Below are 23,411 nucleotides of genomic sequence, written 5' to 3'. Positions count from 1 at the left end.
AACTTAAATATGGTCTTTCTAACTGTGTGCACCATACTAGAATCAAGGAAGTACAGTTGAATATGGGATGACATTTCAGGAGCCCTGAGAAGTGACAAATCTGCTTGACTCAGTTTGGTAAAAATCTAGGGCTATGACATCCCCATTGCCCATCAGGAATAGCATATAGAGAACAGGGAAAGCTGGGACATACACGCTTTCCAGCTTTTAATACAGACATCAATTTGTCAAGAAAACACTGGAAGACTCATGAGACGCAGACGACCTCACTGCTTGGGGGTCGTGCTCACACCGGCTGGAGGGACTTTTAACCTGCAAAGCGCTACTTGGTCTGCCTGACGGTGACAATCAGTGTGCTGCTTGGGAAGCCTAGTCTAGTGTCTCATAACCTAGTGAACAAAGACGTGGGTATAGTTAACGCCTGCCTAGGTGAGAATGCTCATCAGGAAATTGTGGGAAACAGGTGGGCACATCCATGAAACCGTGCTACATATTTGAACTTTCAGAGGCTCCACCCGCTGTCACAGCATGGCGGACTCTGTAGATTTTGAAGATATGAGTCTGTACTGTAGCCACAGCTGAAACCCCAAATATGCTGTAATTGATCAGGTCTAATCCTGAGGTCACAGTGCCACAGTCAAAAATGCATTGACGCCATGGCAAGGGAGCCACTGTTTTGAACTTGAGATTCGTGGCTTTTCATGTAAGCACATTTCTAGTGTGTGGTTTTAAGATGATGGACAGGCAGGGCAGCCTTAGCAGGGCATGGAAATCTTTGATGGGGAATCATGCATTGATAGAGTGGGAACTGAGAAGTTCAATTTAAAGACAGTCAAACCCAGTAGCAAAAAGACCAAATTTCATATCTGTACTAAAATCTACTAAGTTGGCCACCGTCTATTCCCATAATTTGCATTAAATATGTGAAATTCTTTGGGTCTGTATTGCTTATCAATTGTAAAGTCAAGAAACTAACATGAGTCATCTGAGGTCTTTTCAGTTTTGTACTTTGTTGAAATCAGTAATGTAAATAACAACTCTTTTGCAGATAAGACACCCAATTTCATTTTCTGTATCAAAAGGATCTCTGGCATCATCTAATTAAATGGTTATGATGTGCCTCAGTCACCACAGGATTAAAACAATCTTGGTGTTTACTCGCAGCCATTATAACAACTGATATGCTATCCACTAGTTTAACCTGCAGGTAAAGCCTTCTGAGAAGAATGAGGTGTCAACTCTTTCCTTGTTGTGTTACCTGCATTACCCTGAAAAGGAAATTTAAGGAGTCATGAGTTAGGCCAGTATTGCTGGCAACCCTTATAGCCAGGAGAGCCAGAAGAGGCCCTTGCCAACCCTCAGGAGAGGATGGCTGTTCTGGGTTTTCAGGTACCTGGTGCTAACACTGCATTGAAGATGCCCTTTAGGTCTCTGTAAAAATAAAGAACAGGCAGAGACCATCTTCCCAGTGTAGGAGGACCAAGTCTCTATTGCTCCTTTTTGCACTCATATAAATTCTGTGACATCACAGCTGATGTATCCTGTCCTATTCTAGATGATGACCCGTGGGAAGTACAAAACTGAGATGCGAGGTAGCCGAAGCCTGAAGACGCAGTAGTATATGTGGCAATCAAGACGCTCAATTGCTAACAAATACAGAGCTATAGCCAACATAAAAAAAGAAAAGCTCCTGGATTACTCTGAGAATTTCATTAGATGACCCCTAAATGGCAGATTTTAATACACTGTGTATTTTTTTTTTAAAGTTATACACTGACAAGGGCAAAAGCAAAATGAAGAATGATTTATTTCCAGGTGATAGCACTTAAACTCAGTGTGAGTCATGTTGTATTATGGGAGTTAAAACATCTGGATGCTTAAAGGCTTAAAGACTATCAACATTACTTGACAAATAAATAAGACAGGACAGACATGCTTCCATCATGCTTGCCCGTGATCACCAAGAACACAGAAATCAAATAATCATGGGACTTGCTGGTACCTTTGGTCCGGGAAGTCCATGGGGTCCCTAAAAACAGAAAGCACAGCTTTAATTAATAACTGACTCACTGCTTCCTTGTAGAAGTGAGTATTGTATCAAGTATAAAATGAGATGTAAAACAAGAATCTTCTTGTTGGAGCTATAGCTAGAGGCAGGTCAGTGGCATGTTATTTATTACCTACCAAATGTTCCTTCCAGCTCTTGGATTTCTCTGTAATAGGAAATTCATTAAGAGTAATTCTGTCTGCTAAATGCCTACGAGAGGGAGAAAGCTGCTGGGGTTTTCATGGAAGAAAAATTAGGCAAAAAGAGAACCCCTGTTTTGTATTTACATTACAGGTTCTTCTCAAGTTTTCATTTTATAACCTGATGGAATAATTGAGATGATTCATGATTTTTTTTTTTTTTTATGAAAGAGAAGTGGAACTTGAAAGTTGGAAATTCAGGGGAAAAAAGTATTCCTATAGTTTGTGTGGGAAGGAAGAGGAGATTTTTGTCCATAACTCTTCATGGCCAGTGTGTTGAAGAATCTAAGGAAGACAGGAAGATGGCAGCCAAGCGTGGGAATCTGTGGAGGCGTTCAGTAATGAGGGCTAAGCATCATGATTTGGAGTGAATTTATTGTTACAGGAATGAATCCTTTAAGGCTCTTCTAATAGTTGTTTACCAAAGAAAGGAGGTCATAATAAATGCATGAATCAGGATAAAAAGAATGTTATTTTGTAGAAAATACGAATATAGAAACTGATTATCAATTTAAATTAACTGAAGGTTATTGTAGATTGCTTTGAACTTTTAAAGAGATTCTAATAAGCGATTCAGGAAGATGCATATTTAAATAGACATCAGTGAAATAAAACAGAGAGAGAAAAATAACTGACCATGTATGCCAAGATATTTGTTACATATGTCTACGTTTTCCTTTTGATAAGTTATAGATAAACATTTTTGGGAAAAGGCCATCATTGAGTAGTCTTATCTCAAGTTAATAATGGTTTAAAATTCCTTAAAGCTAATTAACTTTATCACTTGAACAGGATGTAGCATTTTCTAACTTAACCTTCAAACTTGAAGTAAAAAGAGTATAAAAAAAAACCCCAAAACATGTCATTTAATTAATTCTTACTAAACTATTTGGTGTTAAGAGAACAAGGTTAACTGAAGTTGTTTACCAAAGAAAGGAGGCAATTAGCGAGACCTGGGTGACCAGGCTTCCCTGTGTGGCTAGGGTCACACCCACAATGCTCTCTCTAGAGTGCAGTCGGAGCAGAGTGTGGCCACAACTGAGTTAATCTACATCATTGATGTCTTCCGGCTTATGAAGACACCCGAGAGAGGAGTGTAATGCAATAGCCTGCCTGATGTGTTCCTTGCTGTGTCAAAAGCACTTGAAGCACTCCGCTGTCCACATTCTAGCCTAAACACAACTGTCAGTACTCCAACGTTCAGAGAATTCAAACTCGTTTTATAGCTGCCTTTCCCACTGGAGGTTCTACGAGGTCAGGGCTGCTGTTTTCCATTGCTCACTGTGAGACAACTGGAGCAAACATGGCGTGGCTCAATGAATGACCAGAAGTGCCATTAACATGGAAGAAAAAAAAAACAAAACAAACGAATAATCTATATCACCTGTAGAAGCCAGCTTCAGTCTTTATCACACTGGTTTACGAATGTCCTACTCAGTTTGGAGAAGGGTCTTAAGCTTCAGAGCTGGTTAGGTACGTTCTTCACTGGCTCGAATATTACCGTAGCAGACTGCAGCAGTGACCCGTTAAAATGATTTGCCAATGTTCAGACAGTGTTGGAGTAAAGCTTGCCAGATCTGTCTCCCTGCAGCTCTGGGTCTCTCTAACACATGTGTTTAGGGGAATGGAAGGCAGCACTGCAAAGCGGTCAAAGCACCTCACTTTTTCTGCTCATCCCACAGAGAGCAGCACAAAGGCACAAGCTGGCTGGGTTCATCTTTTCTCCTGCGACACACTCACAGATAAATGACTACATTTCAGAGACAAGGAAAACTTACCATGGGGCCAGGTGGGCCGTGGGGACCTGGAGGGCCTGGTGGGCCTATGATCTGTATATCCAAAAACAAAACAGAACAGAACAAAACAGAACAACAAAAACACATGGATGTGGTTACTTCACTTAGATAAGACAGTCCAGCATGGGTCTTGGTCTAGGGCTCTGCTAACGCCATCAGTCATTACAGAGGAGAAAGGCCACTGTGAGAGGTGGCGTGCTTGGCTCTCTGGCTTTAGAAATTCCTCTATGAGAGTCAAATAACTTCAAACGCTACAGCTGTTCTTCAAAACCAGAATAAATCAAAACTATATTAAAAGAAAAGGAAGCAACTGATTATTGAGGAATTCTATAATGCTGCAACCACTGTTAAACCCTCAGTTATTTCACTAAGCACAAATAGGACTCTGGAGAAAAAGCGAACATGAGTTCTTATTTCACTAGGCTTTCCCTATAAGCCTTATGAGAAGTCCATTGATTTTTCTCCCAGAGCTCTGAAAAAAAAAACTGCTTCTACCTCATAAAGTGAGAGACTGTGTATTTCACAAGTATAACACCAACGTGGATCGTGTAGAGTTTGATCCACCAAGTGGGTCACTGTATTTCTACTAATGATTAGCCATGTGGCACAGGGGGGATTGAGGCAAATAATAATCGGGTGTGAAGGGTCAGCCCCATGGACTTACAGAAGGCCCCTGAGGACCTGGCAAACCAGAGTCTCCCTTCTCTCCTTTCACTCCATTGGCACCCTACAAATAACCAGGAAGCAAAGGTTAGCATGAAAGTTAATTCCATGCTCTAACAGACAACTGAGCCCATGACTCCCTTGAATTTTTATTTTATGCGCATAATACATAAGCTTTATCTCCACACATTTTAGTTTGAAGCAGTAAATTTACCAAGCTTCCCAGGATCATGGGCGCTATATAAAGTGAAATACAAAGCAAACAGAAACTAGGCTGAGCCTGATTTCACAGTATTAAATATACTGGATTATAAATGATGTTATTTTTTTATGGTGTGCTCACTTTAAATAGCAAAGGTGAGGCTTTAGTTCCACTGACATTTATTTATGGATTCTTGTTTAAAAACAGGTAGAATATTCAGGTGGCACAGGCCTGATATTTTGGCTAGTTAGAGTCTGAGGCAGAAGGATGAAACATTCAAGGCCAGTCTGTGTTTCAGAATATGTGCAAGCCAGCCTATGCAATTTTTTTTTTAAACATAGAAAGTTAAAACAAAAGGATTAGGAATATAGCTCAGTGTGTGTGGTCATGTATGGGGTCCTAAGTTCAAGTCCTTGTACTGGGGCTAGGGTGGGAGGGTATAAAGGGCAGGAAATTGTCTATACTTTTCATAATTTCTGTATTTTCCCTTCTCAAGTTTCAAAAAAGCAGTAAGTCTTGAGGAAGAAACACCATTCTAAAGCATAGACACACAAGATAATCTGTTCTTTAACGATTCTAAAGTTTTGTGATTGTCTATTTTTTATTGTGGCTTATTTTATGATAATTACTTGACTCTGCATAGTAAATTCAAACGCCCAGTTTGATTTGCTTTATTATCTTCTACAGAAAATGATTCAGGAAAAAAAAAAAAAAGAACACAAACCCCTACTTTTTATTGTCCTGACTAGACTTTAACATTTTAGTTCCCCACTTGGAAGAACTAAGCAATACTTCAAGTATTTCAAGAGTAAAAATAGTTTGGAAACCACTAACTGAGAGTACAGTTCAGAATATAATTCTGTCCCAGTCACTTACTTCAGTAAGAGTACATCATAGAGTGTGAACATACCGGCAATCCTGGCAGTCCAATTCCTCCTTTTTCACCTGGCATACCCGGGTCTCCTACGTCTCCCTTTGAGCCTTTGAGTCCCTACAAGTTAGAGTTTGCATGTGAGAAGCATTGTGACAACATGATAGGCACATCCTGGTGCTAACGGGATGCCAGACAAATCTGCCAAGAGGTGGGTGAATGCTGAGATGACTGTGACTTTTGTTTTCAGGTATTTTCTTTTTACAGCCTTCTACATTGGATCAACATATTTCTCCATGTAATAGGATTAAGTTCTATAGACCATTTAAATATGAAAAACATGGACTCAGGTTTTGGCATTATTTCTCCTGGTTTCAAAAATTTGCTTGGCAGCTAATTGTATCCTACCAGTCCAGAAGACAATGTAATGATTGTAATTCTCAACAGTACAGCAAACATTTTAAACCAGGGCTTAGTGTTACTATAATAGCAGAGATCCAAGCAAATGTTCCCATCTCCACAAAGCCATTCCCTCCTCTTCACGGTGTGTATAAGTTCTAGCTGTCACCAGTTTCCAGCACCAACGTTCAATTGATGCTTTGAAACACTCAGCTTGTTCAGTGTCCCTGTTATGGTTCTCATGATATCTCTGCATGTTGAACCAGAATGTAATTACTATTCTTTTACAATGAAAAAATAGTTGTGTGGGCTGTGAATACTAACAAATGTGAGGTATGGAGCACTAACATTAAAATTAATATTCTTTTATGTTTGGGCTCTTTTCTGAGACTGATACTCCAACCAAAGACCATGCATGGAGATAACCTAGCACCCCTGCACAGATGTAGCCCATAACAGCTCAGTGTCCAAGTGGGTTCCCTAGTAAGGGGAACTGGGGCTGTCTCTGACATGAACTCAGTGGCTGGCTCTTTGATCACCTCCTGCTGAGGGGGGATAAGCCTTACCAGGCCACAGAAGAAAACAATGCAGCCAGTCCTGATGAGACCTGATAGGCTAGGGTCAGATGGAAGGGGAGGAGGACCTCCCCTATCAGTGGACTGGGGGAGGGCATGGGAGCAGAAGAGGGTGGGTGGGATAAGGAGGAGTGAGGGAGGGGGCTACAGCTGAGATACAAAATGAATAAATCGTAATTAATAAAAATTAATGTTCTTAAGCATTTTCATCCTAGCAACCATGTGGCAATATGGCCAGATGGTCATGATTACTGTGGTAGGGATTCACAAACCTGTTCATCTCAGGAACAAGAACACATATTAATTTCATTAACTATCTTTATACTGAGTGCAGAATCACATACTGCGGGAGTAGGAAAGTGCCAGCAAAGATAAATGTATCTTGCTAGTTAATCAGAAAGATCAATGGGTTTTAGGAATCTGTTACAGGGAAAAGCAACAAGACCAGTTCAACTGGTTTAGCAGGAGAACAGGACCTTGCAAAGCCTATAGAAAAAAAAAATCCAGCCACTGTATATATTTTATATGTAGGAACATTCAGTATATTATTATGCATGTCCAATTTATTATCATTAATTACTAACAATGGGTAAAGTGATCATTGAGTGTCATGGGAAATTGACTAAGTTATACTATTTTTATATTTGTTTAATGTGACATTATATGACTTTAACATCCAATTCTGTTATTAAAAATAACTCTTTTTCTAAAGTTAAAGGTTTTTAATTTTTTTAAATAACTTATTTAATTTTTTTTTTATGAGCATCAGTGTGAAGGTGTCAGATGCCTTGGAAATGGAGTTACAGACAGTTGTGAGCTGCCATGTGGATGCTGGGAATTGAACCCGGGTCCTTTGGAAGAGCAGACAGTGCTCTTAACCACTGAGCCATCACTCCAGCCCCTTAATTTTTTTTTTTTTTTGCCTAGTACTTGTCCTGAGGAGTATATGGTTAATTTAGTATGTCAGGATTTCCTTTAATTTCTTATTCATTAATTCAAGCTTTTTCTTAAATACATTCAAACCCCCCCCCTTTTTTTTTTTTTTTTTTTTTTTTTGTATTCTGTACATGGACCTGAATATGTGCTGGTGCCTGTGGAGGCCAGAGGAGGGCTCCTGACACCTTGGAGTTGGGGTGATGGGTGGTTGTGAGCTGCCTGATGGAATTGCTGGGAAGCAAACCCAGGTCCTTTGCAAGGGCAACACATGCTTTCAGCCACAATGCCATCTTTGCAGCCCTTGAGCCACTTCTTGAGAAAATAATAGAAGGCCATATAACCTCAAAGATTTTGAAACTAATCCTTGTGGTTTGATTCTGAATGCTGTCTGCATTCTCTTAGTAAAATTCTTAAAAGGCGGGAGTTGCCAAGCCACAGATGACATGCCAAATCCAGCCTAGTGACTGTTTTTATTTATGTTGAATATTTTTACAAGTAAGATGTGTTTAAAGAAAAGAATACATGACATAGAGACAAGTTATAGTCACAAAAACTAAAGTATTTTCTGTCTAAACTTTACAGAACTTTTATCAATGTCTGGTTAAGGACACCCTCAAAGATGCTACAATAGTATGCAGAGGGAGAGTGCTCTACTTTTTGTCTGATTTGTCAAAATATATAGAAAATTAGAGGAAAATCATTATTCAGGAAAAGGAGATATTATCAAGTGAGCTGAGATAAGCAACACTATTATTTGTGAAAACTAGGGTAATTGATTTTGATACTGAGTTGCTTATAATCACTAAAAAACCCAAACCTAAACCCAAAGCTGTTCTCTTGATGTGGTTATGATTTTAGATTTTAAGACTCTATTAAAATTTGTTGAGGTAGATTGACAGGTCAGTAGTATCAAGAGCAAAACTAAAGTAACACATAGCTTTACGTTTCTACCAACAAAACTGATATCTAATTTAAAACCAATCATAGTTTTGGAGTTCAAGTGGAACAAATGATGGGAAAAAAGGGAGTATGCATCACGTCAAAAGACATGACTTTGGTTTTAAACCTATAATGAAAGCACTGATAACAATGGTGCTTTAACTAATGGCATATATCTTTGAAAATTACCTGTTCTCCATCAACTCCGGGGATTCCTGGAGATCCTTGCTCACCCTGATAAAAACAAAAAGCAAGAAATTGCCTGCATTCATCATTGCTAAAGAAGCCACACTAGTTGATAAAAGTACAGTTTGACTTTTAGCAAATACATATTTAACCCAAGTACATATATCTGGGCTAGATGAAGGGACAATCTTCCTTGAGGATTATGTATAATAATACATTTTAAACAGCAAATATTCAGTATTCTTTACTTTTCTTCCATGGATTATATACACCTCAATGGATAACCACACCCTACAGCAGCCCTTCTAGGACTCTGTGAATTATTTTTTTTCCCATAAGCAATCAGTGTAGGTTCCCTAATTTTCAGTAACAATCAAAACATAACAGTCAGACTAAGAAATAATAAAATGCAAAGTTTGGTAAATTTATAGCAGTATTTTAACTGGCACAATGTGAGGCATTCATATTGGCTGTGAGAATGCCCTGCCCAGAAAAGCCTCCCTGGAGGTAGGCTAAATATAAATCAGATACCGTAATCCACACGAAGTGACTTTCAGACCCATTTCATTTCCTATACTATGCTAGAAGTGAAATAAATGTTTTTTTTTTTTTTGTAGTATGATTTATTAGAATGTTAGACAAACTCAGAATACAGAGATTTATTTTTTTTAATGGAAGACGTTTAATTAAAAACAAATCTAAACAACATGCTGGGGATTATTTAAATAACACATGTTTAGTCATCTTTCAGTTTTGAAAGAAAAACTGAACAAAATCCCTTAAAAGGTAAGGCATTGTTTTATATCACTGAACCATGTGTGTGGATAATGTTTCAAGCCCCAACTTCTACCCTGTGTAAAGTGTGAAGACAGTTCTTTTGGGTGTGAGCAAGCCCCTCAAGGAGGGGTTTTCTCAGGTGCAGCCCTGAGGCTGTGTTTTCTAGGAAGGGTTGTTTGGTGATCTTAAAAACTACAATATTCCATTGGCTAGAATTCCCTTTCCTGGTAAAAAAAAAAAACTCTAAGAGCTGCAGGCCACAGCATGAAACCTGAGCTTTCCCAGTGTTTAAGGAAGGCAGGATCTTGTGGTTTCAAATGAATGAAATAAAAAAGGCCTTTCCTCATTTCGGATTTCCGTTTCTTTGTGGCAGTAGCAAAGTTTATTTTGCCACAAACAAGCCTGCTGAGGTTGGATGCACCCGGCTGAGCCCCAGCTTCCCTCTGACCCTGGATACCTGTCAACACTTGAGTCCGACCATGATAGCTTTGCTCAGCTGCTACCTTTTCAAATGTGGACCAGAGAGGCGAAAAGAACAAGATTCATGTATCCCCCCCCCCCCCCGCCCCATTACTCAAATGTGGTTTGTAAGAGTTTTTTGATGTGTAAAAATTTAAATACTTCTTATTTGACACTGGAAAGAGAAAAGCAAAGTGAATTGGTCAGAGATGGGGAGTCCAGAAATGGGATTTGACGCCTCTCTGTTACCACATGTGCAGATTTCTATATGGCTACCATCTCCCTGTCTTTCAATTTCAACTCAATCCCATCTTGGAATCTCAGAATTAGAGAGGCAGCCCCATGCACTCTTTTTTAAGAAAGACTTATTTTTACTTTTATATGGGTGTTTTGCCTGCATGTATGTCTTTATGTCATGTGTGTGCCTGTTGCCCTCAGAAGCCAAAATGTATGTCAGATTCTCTGAGGCTAGAGTTATAGATGGTTGTAAGCCACCATACAGGCATTGGGAATTGAACCTGGGTTCTCTGGAAGAGCAGCCAATGCTCCTAACCACTGAGCCATCACACCCTAGCCCTCACATGATCTTAATCAAGGACTTACTCTAATAGTGATGCCTTTATTTGCCTGTCTCCTACCCTGGGTTCTAAGTTCATAGTAAAACATGGTATCTTTGCAGATTCACACCTGTCTCAGAGGGTGAAGGCTTGTAACTAACATGTGATTATAAAAGAAGAGATGGAGGGTTTAGTGAGACATTCTTTTTAGCTGGGTAGTTCTTTTTGTTTCTTATTTATATATTTATTACAATTTATATATTGTAATACCGGCTTGCATACCAGCTGTAGCCCCTCCCTCATCTCCTCCCAAGGCATGATGGATGCATTCTCTAGGCCTCAGAGCTGCGGAGAAATCATAGAAGCCTTAGAGCTTGGTGGGAAATGAAGTACGTATTTAGTTTTGGAGAAAGTTCTGGTTCTTGAGATTTAGTTGTGAAAGTAGACAAAGCGAGAAATTTTATCTGGATTGACACTACGCGAAAGGAAAGAGCTTCCTCTGAATTCCTTCCCGGGAGTCTAGATCAGCTCATCAAACTGTTAGGGACAGCGATCCAGGCAGACTTGCTTGTCAGAGAGAGGTGCTATGTATTGTGTGAGTGTTACATATTTGCTTTCAGGGAGAAGACTATGTCAGAAAATAATAACTTCTTAACTATGACTAGTTAAGAAGTTCTATGTTACACATTAAAGTCACACATGGAACATGTTTATGTCACACAAAAAAAATATCTTGGAAATTAGGATCTATGCTCAGATAGATAGATCTGTACATCTTACACAGACAAGAACCTCAGGAGTACTTTATTTAATATTCTTTTAATAGAGAAATAAGTAAGTATCTCTATACACTAGACATTTATTTTCAAGTATCCAGAGAAGGTACAAAAGCTGATGTGTGCCAGAATGTGTGTGTATGTATAATAGGCACAGCAAATAAACCAACTTAAGAAGCATATATAATGGATGAATTTTGAAACCACTTGAATCTCCTACAAGAATCCAATGACGAAAGTCATATTTCAACACATGTAGCTCAGTTCTGAAAAGCCAGACTCCCTGGACGTGTGTTAATTGATCAAACATGGTTGAATGATGAAGCTTTAAGTTTGGAGGGGTAAGCACCACCAATAAAGCTTATGCATAATCAAGGAAATATCAGATTGTGCTGTTCGTGGGTAGTATGCTTTATTGATAAAATCTATGGCAGAAAGTCTGAATACATGTCATATAGAGATGGAGTATAAAACATGTCTAAAAAATGGCTCCTAAACCTGTCAGTCACATGAATACACCATGGGAAGGCTCTCCTTGTCCCTCTCTTGCAAAAAGAAAAATTGGAAGACAGGGTCTTTCTTAGTGATAAGAGTAAATTCCCTTCGGCCCCTTTCTCTTGAATATCTACCTTTTCCCATAGGCCATGTTTAGCGTTTCTGTACTTGTATATTATCTGTGAAAATTGTACTTTTCTGTTTAGTATCCCTTTTCCTAAATTTGTGTCCCTCCATTTCTCTCTTCTCTTTCCTCATTTTTCTTTCTTCCTTTGTAGTTTTCCCTCTCTCTTTAGCTGAGACTTCAATACAGTTAGTTTCCTTGCCCTCTGAAACAGCATTTCAGACTTTGCTTCTCCAGTATTTTATAAGACATATTTTATAAAGACATACATTCTTAACACAGCATCTTTGCACTGTATGTGGTAAAAGGAAACAAGTAAGCAAGGATAACCTTTGGCCCTTGTAGTCCTTGAGGTCCAGGAGGTCCAGGGGGTCCCTGAATCAAGACAAGACATGATTGTAAAATGTAGCAAGTACACATGTCACAGTTTCAGGCTTTAAAAATAACAAGCACAACACATAGCTCCATTATTTCTACCTTAATTAGATATTCCGAAATATTGATTTTCAGTGGGGCAACATTTCATCAGTTACAGAATGACAGAAAGTGCCCACCTGGGTTCTTACTTATCAAAACACTCTTTAGGTCACCATGCTACAGATGGAACTTTGATTTGATAAGACAGGTAACAATTATTTCCCCATGTTCTGCACATACCTTCTGGTGATGAATTATCTGACTGATGTCAGCCATGTTTCTAAGTACCCTCTCTCCTTAGCCCTCTAGCTTAAAGGCCTTTCTTTCTTTCTTTCTTTCTTTCTTTCTTTCTTTCTTTCTTTCTTTCTTTCTTTCTTTCTTTCCTTCCTTCCTTCCTTCCTTCTTTCCTTTCTTTCTTTCTTTCTTTCTTTCTTTCTTTCTTTCTTTCTTCCTTTCTTTCTTTCCTTTCTCTCTCTCTCTCTCTCTCTCTCTCTCTCTCTCTCTCTTTTCTTAAGATGGTCTCTCTGTGTAGTCCTGGCTGTCCTAGAACTTACTATGTAGACCAGGCTGGTCTTGAACTCAGAAATCCACCTGTCTCTGCCTTGAGAGTATTGGGAATAAAGGCATGCATCACCATGCTCTGCCAAGGCTTTGATGTTTAAGCTACAAAATGATAAAGCTATCTTATTAACAGAGGCTAAAGGTTGTTTGTTTGTTTTTTTTAATACTTTTTTTCTGGACCTTCACACAGAAAAGTAATTTAACTAGGTCAAAGGTTAATTACATAAACACAAAAAAGTGAACACCAGATAAAAGCAATTGCTGCATTAGTATTATTTGACCTGCATGCATCCACACTAAATTCGAAGTCACAAACCACAGAGATCATGCAAAAGGAGTTACCGTGACAGTTAAGGTGGTAATCCTCTGTTGGGAAAATGGATCAACAAAGACAAGAGTTAACTATTTTGTGCATCAAAATAAAGTGGCAAACAAAACAAAAAGCAAACTCCACTTCTAAAATATATTTTGACAAGTCAAATGTCTTGTAAGAAACAAGAAGCCTCAGAGAACAATCTAGCCTATCTTCAATACAGTACATCTGTAAAGGCTTTGAAAATGGTTTTAGAATTTTATTTTAAAAATTATAAGAAGACAAAGTATAAAATTCTTCATCTGCCCAATTTTAAAATTCAGATAATTAAAAATTATGTAGTTAAGTATGCTACTTAGGTTTGTTGTGAAATTTGCTATTGGTAAAAGCTCCATTCTAGATAGGACTTTGGTTAGGGAAAAGTGAAATATTTTCTTCTCTTACTCTGTAGGCTTTTTTTTTTTTTTTTTTGCATTATAATTGACCCCTCATGTGCTACAATCAGAGAAACTGACAGTGAACCTGTCTAGTTTGTTGACGTGCTAAATATTTTAACAAACCATATTGTTCCAAAGCATGGACTTCTAAAATGTCATTCCTATTCTGTGGTTATGTTTGTGCAGTTAGTAGTGTATAGTTTACATCTTGTGCTACAACCCTGCATGGTTTGTTGAAACAATAGAAAGAGTCATTTCCCAGTCCGGACTTTTGGTACAGAGAGGCACTGTCTAACTAACCCTGAGGGAGCCATTTTAATATCACCTCTCTGTGCTCCATCACTTCCTTCCCATCTCTGACTCAAGCCATTGTTGCTGTTGTAAAAAATGAACATTAACATCATCTATGTCACTATAAATATACATGTGTTTGATGATTAAAGCTTGCATTTCATGATAAAAGTAGTCACTATGATCACAGCTTCAGACATGCAGTAAAAAAGTTTGATATTTCTGAGACAAAGGCAAAATGCCAATAAACCAAGAGCAAGTTTTAATATTTATGTAGAATTTTATGTCATCAAATTGGTACAATACAAGGCAACATTTACAGTATTTTAAAGAGGTTTACCTAGACATAAAAATAGGATTTATGGCTATGAGAAATCTACTTTGCTCCTAGGATATAAACGAGTCATTTACTAAAACAAGGAAATTATAGAGTGAAAAGAATTTTTACACCATTGTCCTTTGATCATGGACCATATATATTTTTTCAACTAGAAAGCAGAAATATAAAATTTTATGAAAGCGAGCAGTTTTACAATTTGGATTTCCTCAGATTTTTTAACGAGGTCACATATAAACTCACATCCCTACATCAATAGACACAAGTCTGGTTTGTCCCTTTTCCTAAAAATATTAACATTAACAACATTAAAAAAATGAGCTGCATAATGAAAGAATATCATTAGTGGTAAACAAACTAACAGAAGCAGTTGAAATGAGGTATAAATAACTGCTATGGAGACCTCAGAACTGTGAAGGTTCCACTGTGGTTCAGAGAATAGCGGTGACAAAAATTCAGCTACGTTCACAGACATACCATCATGTTCTCAACCTGGAAGTAGCCACGTGCAATCAGAGTGGCCCTAAGATGTTGGCTCTTCAAGTGTAAGCTACATACACCTAGCCCAACTCCCTCTTGAACTATAGTAACGATCTGAAAACTAGAATCTTTGGAAGTGATAGAGAGAGACATGATATTCCAGTGAGACATAGTCTGGTGATAGCTGTCAATCAGGTGCTTTATGAGTCATTCTGAGATGTTTGCATAAAAATCCTGCTCGTGTTATAGGTTATCTCTTCACTTTTTATACTGATGAGTGCCTAAGCACCATTTTACTGAAGCAGAAGACCATTACAGGAAGCCACAACTCATCAAATGGCAGAGATCAAGGGACCATGGTGGGGGCACAGCCCCAATTGGTACACATACAGCACAGCTCTTGTACTTTAAGGCTCAGCAAACATCTAGGACAAAGGGACAGAAAGATTCTAAGAGCCAGGTTATGGAGACTCCCTTTTAGCTATTGACAGGGAAGCTATACCTGTAAAATATCAACACCTAAACAAGACCTGAACGATTCCAACAATGGACATCCCAATGTAGAAGGTGGGCGCCTCCCAGGGCCTTCCGGCTGTAGATGAAGCAAGCAATAAACTACTTCTGAGAGATGGAAAATTAGCATTCCCCAGGAAGAAGCTCCTTCAACGGTTAGCTAACACCAAGGGATCAGCAGGCTGTGTTTATATGTTCATTCCTTTATATGTAACAAGAATGGTTAAAAAGAAGAGGAGGTTGTGAGTCTGGGAGGATGTATAGGGCGGAGCAGGAGTTAGAGGGAAGAGAAGAAAGGGGAAATGATGTAACTGTATTTTAAGTACATGAAGATAATCTTGAATTACAGTATAGACAGTGTTAGTTTAAATTTTTTCTCTAAGCTCTTTATAATTACAGCATATGGTTGCCTCAACAATAATATATCATTTGATTTGAAGACAGTATAAAATCATTGACTATGATGGATATAGACTGGTTGCTGTTTACAATCATACAAAACTTGAGATGGGAATGTGTATCCTTTCATTTTAAGGAACAGCTGTCAGATTTATTTTCCAAAATGTACAGTGCTTTTAGGAACTTCAGTAAAAAGTGTTCAGGCACTTCTAAAAACTACCCTAAGCATAATATTCTATTTTATAAGTTCTTACAAACACATCCACTCCATTTTGCAGACAAGGTCAGTGAAGCATAGACACAGTGATTTCCCTAAAATGACCCAGCTCCTGAGTGGTACAGGGAAGAATGAAACAGAAATGTCCGCTTCAGTGTAAGCGTAGCCCATATGCCTGTTCATGCAAACAAAGCTTGAAAGACACTCCAGTACTTTGCAGAAAATGCCAGTAATATTGGAGCATGTTTTGGAAGAGGAGAAGTGGAAGCTCTTGTGATGGTTTCGGTGCAAAACATCCCCCACGGGCTCATGTAGCTCAATGCTTGGTCCCCAGTTGGGGGTACTGCCTGGGAAGATTATAGAAGCTTTAGAAGGCAGAGCCTTCCTGAAGGAAGTACATCAGTGGAGGTGGGCTTTGAGGATACATAGCCTCATCCCACTTCCCCCAAAGCCCCTCTCTCTTTCTCTTTCTCTCTGTTTTCTGTGTGTGGACACATGTGAAGAGTTACCTTCCTGCTCTTGCTTCCATACCTTCAACGTCTTTTGACTTGCCTGTTCTACCCAATGGCACTATAAGCTAAAAGTTCCTCTCTGAGGGTTTTTTTGGTTTGTTTTTATTAATTTTATTTATTTATTTATTTATTTATTTATTTATTTATTTATTTATTTGGTCAGTGTAGTCTACACAGCACAGAAAGTAACTGAAATACCTCTTACAGGTGAAGGTGAGTCCTATAGGGCAGTTGGAAGTAGTTTAAGGGAACTGTATAGCATTGCTAATAAAGTTTAAGAGCTATCTCTATTTTACCAAGAATTTTGAAAACATTGTAGATCCAAAAACAAAAACAAACAACAAAAAAACAAATCCTGCCCATTCTTTGTCTTTATCTCTCCATATATAATTATCAGCTTGTAGGGGGTAAGGGAAACATTCAGAAAATTGGCTCAAGACTTTGACAATAACCCTAAGGTTACTGTTTATGTTTAAGCCACTTTTAATGAGGAATGCTAAAACAAGCTGTCCACATAAGAAACATAGAAATAAAAAGGGCTGATAATAGTTGTGAAGTCCACATAAAAAGTCTATGAAAATTAGACCACACTGGTGAAATCATGAGGATAGAAACATTAAAATAGGCATAAAATAGAGGGACTTAGTAAAAGTATCTCATTTGTTTTTAAGAACAAGCTAAGAAATGGCTTGTACATAAAAAGTATAATCATTCATCCATTCACTACATGTTTTTTTGCACATTTACAAGCTCAGGCAAGATAAACATAAACATATTTTCTGTCACCGAGAAACTTATAATATGGTAAGGGAAGAACTCAAATCAATGATGTGATTAGAGAGTAATCATGTCACAACATTGGACAGTGACTTCTAATGTGTGGACTTAGAGGAATGGCTCAGCTGGTTGCAGCAGTGAATAATGGCATGAATCCAGGAAAAAGAGATTTGTAAAGATACAATTAAAATGACCAAGTCATGGAAAATTAAAAATATCCTGGAAGAGAAGACAGCGTCATAGAACCTTAAATGATGGCCAGTGGAGGAGTGTGGTCTTGATCGAGAGGCAATAAAGGCTCCTGAAGAGATTGAGCAAACAGAGCAATCAAAGTAATGGCAGCTTATGAAAAAGCAGCCTTGGAGGCATAAACAGGTAAATTAGAGGGGCAAGGAGGCACCAGGGAGGCAGAATTGGTCACAGAATTGGTACAGTGTTAGATATGAAATAAAGAGGCTGTCGGTATTTGGGAATAGTGAAGGAGTAGTGCTGGGAGAGGAAGGGACACAGCGTCACTCATCTCTAGTAACTGGTTGACAGAGCGAGTCATTGAGTAGATGGGAACTACATGGGTTGTGGAAGTCAGTGAGGAAAACATGGCCGTGGGAGAGCTCTTCCAAACAGCTGGAACTGTACATAGACTAGACCCCAGAACTCATAGAGTTGACAGGAAATAGCCTGTCATGACACAGAGGGAGTAACCTAAGGAAAGACTTCAGCCTAGTGAAAGTTAGAATGGATAAAAAGTGTGAAATTCCAAAACAGAACAGCTCCTCTAGAGGAAAAGAATGAAGCAAACTAAAGCAGAAGGCCAGATAAAGCACAAAGATTTTTGAAAGGAAGGTGATTTAGTATAAATGTCACAGGAAAGTCAAGGGAAACAACTATTATGGACTTTACCTAGAGGTCACTATCAGGTGACGTCAGAAACTATCATGCACATGTATAAACATGAAAAGGATGAATGAGAAGCAAGGATGGTAGAGCAAGCTGGGATTTTTCACTGAATAAAAAGAAACAAATTGAAGAGTAGCCATAAAAACATACAGAGGGCCACAGTGTGCCAAGGGCTGCTCAAAGCGTGTGACACATAATTAGCAATTTGCTCTCAATAGCCCAATGAGGTATTCACTGCTAGTATCTTTGTTTCAAATATGGAGAAACAGAGGCTCACAGAAGTAAAAGAACTGGTGAGGTCACATCTCTGCTAAAGCAAGATAGCTAAAATTGGAATTCAAACATTTTATTTCTGTTCCCGCTCAGCTTTGTAAAATTCTCCCTTGGAACAAGGAAGCAAAATTTTGCCTAAACTAACACAGAGTTGATGCTGTATAAGGTTAAGGAATATTTAAAAATATAAGGTCTACAAAGAGCAGGAATTTAAAATGCTTCAAATTAAAGATTACAAGGCAGTCTCAGTGGAAAGGCGAATAGATGGACTTCAAGCATGTGGTGTAGGGGGAACTCACTTAGGAGACACGTGGACCACGGTGGTGGTTTGAATGACAATGTCCCCCATGGGCTCATGTATTTAAACACTTAGTCCCCAGTTGGTGGTGCTGTTTGCAGAGGTGATACAGCCTTGCTGGAGGAAGTACCACACTGTGGCAGGCTTTGAGAATTCATAGCCTCACTCCCCTTCCAGTTTGCTCTCTGATCCCAAAGCCATTATAGACTCTAGCCTTCTGCAACCATAAGCTAAAATATACTCTGTTCCATAAGCTGCTCTTGGTCCTGTTGTTTTAGCACACCAACAGGAAACCAATACAATTTTCTCTATATGCCATTTTTTTTTCATATATCTTAGGGCAGAGGAAGGTCACTTGCCTGTAAGGCCTCGTGGAGGTTGCCATTGTAGTCTATGATCTCAGTGGCCCCGGGATCCCCCTTTTGCCCAGGTGGACCCTGTGACCGAAAACAAACCAAGGTAAAGTCATTGGTGTTAGACTAGTCTTCAAGATGGTGTCAAAAGTGAGATAGCTTGGGTACCCACTGATTGTTATTTTCTTACCAAGATAAAGTGCATTTCAGAATAATAGTTACATTTAAATTTTGTCCACGTTGTAAAAGAGATGGGCCATTTCTAACTTCCTGTCTATGGTAGGTTGGAAAGTGACTCCAAAGACACAAGTTAATCTTTGCATCTTGCAAAGTATTATTGGCTTTCTTTGTATTAATTAAGGCAACCCCTAACCTCTCTCTACTCATCCATATGTCATAATTGCTTCCTCATTCCCTAAGAGGAGAGAGCAATGATGGACAGTGTTCTGTAGGAAATGCTTCCCCAATAAGAACATTATCCCCTATGTCCCAATTTACTGCAAACTGGAGGAAATGGGAAACAAACAAAAAACTCCAAAAGATATTATACACCCACAAACACCCCTCATTCAAGACTACTAGAACACACACACATCTCTCTACAGGTCTAGACTTTTATCCTGCCCACCATATCTGCTGTAGAATTTCCATGATCCATATCCTAGTTCCCTGACTTTTCTAAACAGTATAACTATGTGTGCTATTGCTTTAACTAAAAACGGAAGTCTCATTAGTTGGGTAGCTATGGGCTTTCTATTTTTTTTTTCCAGAATAAAGTCTATTGTATGGTAAGAATCTCTATACTACCCGCTCTTGGATAAAAAATAAAGAGCAAGGAGAAGGGTAGTACTGGGAATAGTTACTGTCTACACTAATGTTTTTATGGTGCACTGTCCGTGTGGGTGCTTCTCACGAAGTCACAGCAACATGACCTCAAGTCTGAGTTTAGACAAGCTGAATACTCACCCGTGGTCCCAAAGCTCCAGTGTCTCCTTTGTCTCCACGGTCACCCTTTGGATATAAAAAAGAAAATGATGAATCAGCAACAAGGCCACTGATGTAGAAATCTCTCATATCGAAAGAGTCATTTGTTCCACACAACAGCCCTTGAAACACGATCTGCAGACACAAGAGGCAACCACTACCATCACCAAAACCACCTAAAGATGCCATTGATGGGCAGTCAAACATCCTTCTCAGAAAACAGTGTTTCCGGGAGAAATCAGACAGGCTATGTACTCTCTGGTGGGATTTGCAAAACCAAAGCAAGTGATTTCTATGGTTCCCGAAGTCAGATCTATCTTCACACTGAGCAGGGATGCTTTCCTCTGAAGAGATTTGAGTAAAGGGAAAAGGGCCAAGTGACAGTCATGTCTGTCCTCAGAGAAGAAAAGGAGAAGTAACTGGCGCGGGAAGGAATAGGAATAGGGAGCTCATTCTAGGGAGAATGGGGGTGTAAGGTCAGAGGCTAGACCTTCCTCTGATGACAGAGATCTACCTGTAGCTGTTTTAAAACTCAGAGGTGAAGCTGACAGCAGCCAGCTAGACTGACTTGGCCAGGCTTCCTTCATGTCCTCTTTCCCCTTTTCCTCCTCCTCTCTGTCCTCCCCCTTTCAGCCTTCTCGTCTTTTCTTCTTCAAAGCAATAAGACCTCATCTTATTTATAGTGTCATAACCCCACCTACAAGGAAACTGAGAACACTCTAAACTCTCCAAAGGATCAGAAGCCTAAAGAGACAAGTATAAAATATTTAAATCTGTGTGTATTTAAAGGTTCTTTAAAACAACTTAAAATTAGAGCCCTTTTCTATATGAAATTCAAGGCATCTTTCTGTGTTCCTATGAGTTCATGATAAAATGAATAAGGACCAATGAAGATAAGGAGAATGAGCAGTTTTGCTAGCAGCACAGGCCATAATGATTAACTTCACCACGAATAGGGAATTAACAGCTTCAAATCTCTAGTCCCATTTTTGTATTTTTCCATGTTATTTGCTAACAGCTTTTAAGGTGACAGAATACATGCTATATTTCAGATGCTATAAGCATCACTACAAAGGAACAACTGTTAGTGGTGGTGACTTTTCATTTTTATTACTATTTAATCCATATGCATGTACCTGCGTTGTGTCACAGAGAATGTATGAAGGTCAGAGCACAACTTTGGGTGCTGGTACCTATCTTCACCTAATTTGAAACAGGGTCTCCTTGGCATTTTTCCACTGTAAGGTAGGTTAGCTTCGGGGGAGTCCTTGTCTTTCCTCCTATCTTCTTGTAGGAATACAGGGATTACCAGATGCTTGAGTTGTTTTGTGGGCTCTGGGGATTCAAGCCCAGAGCTTTACCTGTATAGTAAGCAGTTTTCCTTACGAGCCATGTTCCTAGTTCTAGGGTGACATTTTAACTCTCTGAATGGAGTTAGGTAACAAACCGAAGCATAACGTGAACATTTGTCACCAAGACAGGAAATAAAAATTAAGAGCATACAATACCCAAAGCATCCCTTTCCCCAAATAAGCTACTCTCAAGAAGCAGGAAATACATCCTCTCTTAAAGAATAGTCTGAAGGGGGCTCAGCAGGTAAAGGCACTTGCCACCAAGCCTGACAACCTGAATTCCATCCCTGGATCCCACATGGTGGAGGGAGAGAACTGACTCCCATAGATTGTCCTCTGACTTCCACATGTGTGCTGTGGCACACAGCATGGCGTAAGCGCACGCACGCACACACACACACATACACAGGCACACACAGGCACACGCTGCTACTTTACCACCACATAATGTTAAAAAAAAACCCAACAGTCTGAAGCATAAACAAGGAACCAAGGCAAGCTGACAAACTGAGTGTCAGCTGCCGAAGGAAAAGGTTATGTCTACAACAGGATTCTTTGTGGAAAAGCAAAAGACACAGATCCTGAAGTCACAACAAAGTGGTTATTGGTTACTGACCTTTGACCCCTTTGGGCCTCTAGCTCCTGATTCACCTTGTTTCCCCTATTGTAAGAGAGCAGGAAGGCGAGAAAGAGAATGACAGGAAGATAAGAACAGTGGATCAGAATAAGGGGGAATCACGGACACACTTTATCTTGACTGCCGGACAGTGCTAGGTAAAGGCGGTTTTTATAAGACACACAGCATGCATATCGCTGCAGCAGGAGCTCGCTCCCTGGTCTCTGTCAGCCTCCATCCACTGTGACTTTGAAGATAGTCTTCCATCATTGGCCGGGGGGCGGGGGGGAAGCTCTGTTGAGTAGCTCTTAGGAGTCTCGCCAGAGAAATGCACAGATTTCTTTTTCATCAGAGACTACATCATCCCCTGTCTTTAAGAGGAGCTGGTTATTAGAATAGAGTGTGACCACACTAGTTTGCATAATGTTTAGGTAAATAAAGATTCCACAGGAAAATAAATCCTTAGCTCTATTATTTTCAGGGTCTTAAAGGCCATCAAGTTACCATGGAAACAAACAGCACTGGGCAATGAGGCTTTTCTCAGCCGGCTGTAACGCACATTGAGCCATAATGTGTAACACGACAACACCTCTCCCTTTCCTTTCAGAGATGTTATTAAATTTCTTCACTGAGCTGCACAGAGTAAACAAGAAAAGTTGAACTGCAAAAATCACTAACCGCCAGTGTGCATTTCAATGAGGTGTTTGTGATGTGGGTTGCTTTAGTAGCTCTTGAAGAGTTAGTCGCATGCTCTACAGAAGGAGGCATGCGTTCCCAAACCAAAGAATGTTCTCTCCCAATAGAAGAATAACTGACCTTTGGTCCTGGGGCTCCGGGATCCCCCCGTTCGCCTCTTCCAGGAGGGCCTGCCTCCCCACGTTCACCCTGTCACAAATTGCAAAACAGGTAAATAGCAGCCTCCCCATGGCTGTCCCCTGGAGAGGGATATAGGAGTTCAATAAAACCAAGTAACCAAACGCTTATTCATAGCGTGTGGCACCATGTTAATTTCTGCATACGCATAATCCCATTTCATACACAAACTAATCTGACATTGTTAGTTTTTGGCATCATCTTGACTGAGTGACGGGGCATTTATGGAAATGCCGAAGCAATCTTACTGTTTCTCTGACGGTGTTTCCAGGAGAGACTGCACACTGGTCAGTGGACTGAGTGGGAAGGCTTATCCTTAAAATACACAACTGGAAGGCAGCTATGCTTACCACTGCCATACCACCAAAACCATATCAGTGGACTAGGGGAGGGGCACAGGGGGAGAAGAGGAAGGGAGGGTGGGATTGGGAGGAGATGAGGGGTGGGGCACAGCCAGATACAAATTGAATAAATTATAATTTTAAAAAGTTTATAAAAGCAAAAATAAA

At 39.5% G+C, this 23,411-nt stretch overlaps 1 protein-coding gene across 1 annotated transcript in view; it reads right to left on the bottom strand.

Annotated features, from left to right (window-relative positions):
- Positions 1-23,411, bottom strand: part of Col25a1 (collagen type XXV alpha 1 chain) — a 410,134-nt gene that overhangs the window by 22,561 nt on the left and 364,162 nt on the right. Inside the window, exons 20-30 of the mRNA XM_055628339.1 lie at positions 22,846-22,914; positions 22,030-22,074; positions 20,044-20,088; positions 19,084-19,161; positions 13,323-13,346; positions 12,333-12,377; positions 8,818-8,862; positions 5,819-5,899; positions 4,708-4,770; positions 4,026-4,076; positions 2,003-2,029 (exon numbers count right to left, since the gene is read on the bottom strand). Coding sequence (XP_055484314.1) covers positions 2,003-2,029; positions 4,026-4,076; positions 4,708-4,770; positions 5,819-5,899; positions 8,818-8,862; positions 12,333-12,377; positions 13,323-13,346; positions 19,084-19,161; positions 20,044-20,088; positions 22,030-22,074; positions 22,846-22,914 — 573 coding nt within the window. The remainder of the gene's footprint in view (positions 1-2,002; positions 2,030-4,025; positions 4,077-4,707; positions 4,771-5,818; positions 5,900-8,817; positions 8,863-12,332; positions 12,378-13,322; positions 13,347-19,083; positions 19,162-20,043; positions 20,089-22,029; positions 22,075-22,845; positions 22,915-23,411) is intronic.

This window comes from Psammomys obesus, unplaced genomic scaffold (genome assembly GCF_907164565.1).
Source record: "Psammomys obesus unplaced genomic scaffold, mPsaObe1.curated_primary_1811, whole genome shotgun sequence".
Classification (NCBI taxonomy): Eukaryota; Metazoa; Chordata; class Mammalia; order Rodentia; family Muridae; genus Psammomys; species Psammomys obesus.
Note: the sequence above shows the minus strand (reverse complement) of the source record. Positions and strands in the feature narration are given on the sequence as shown.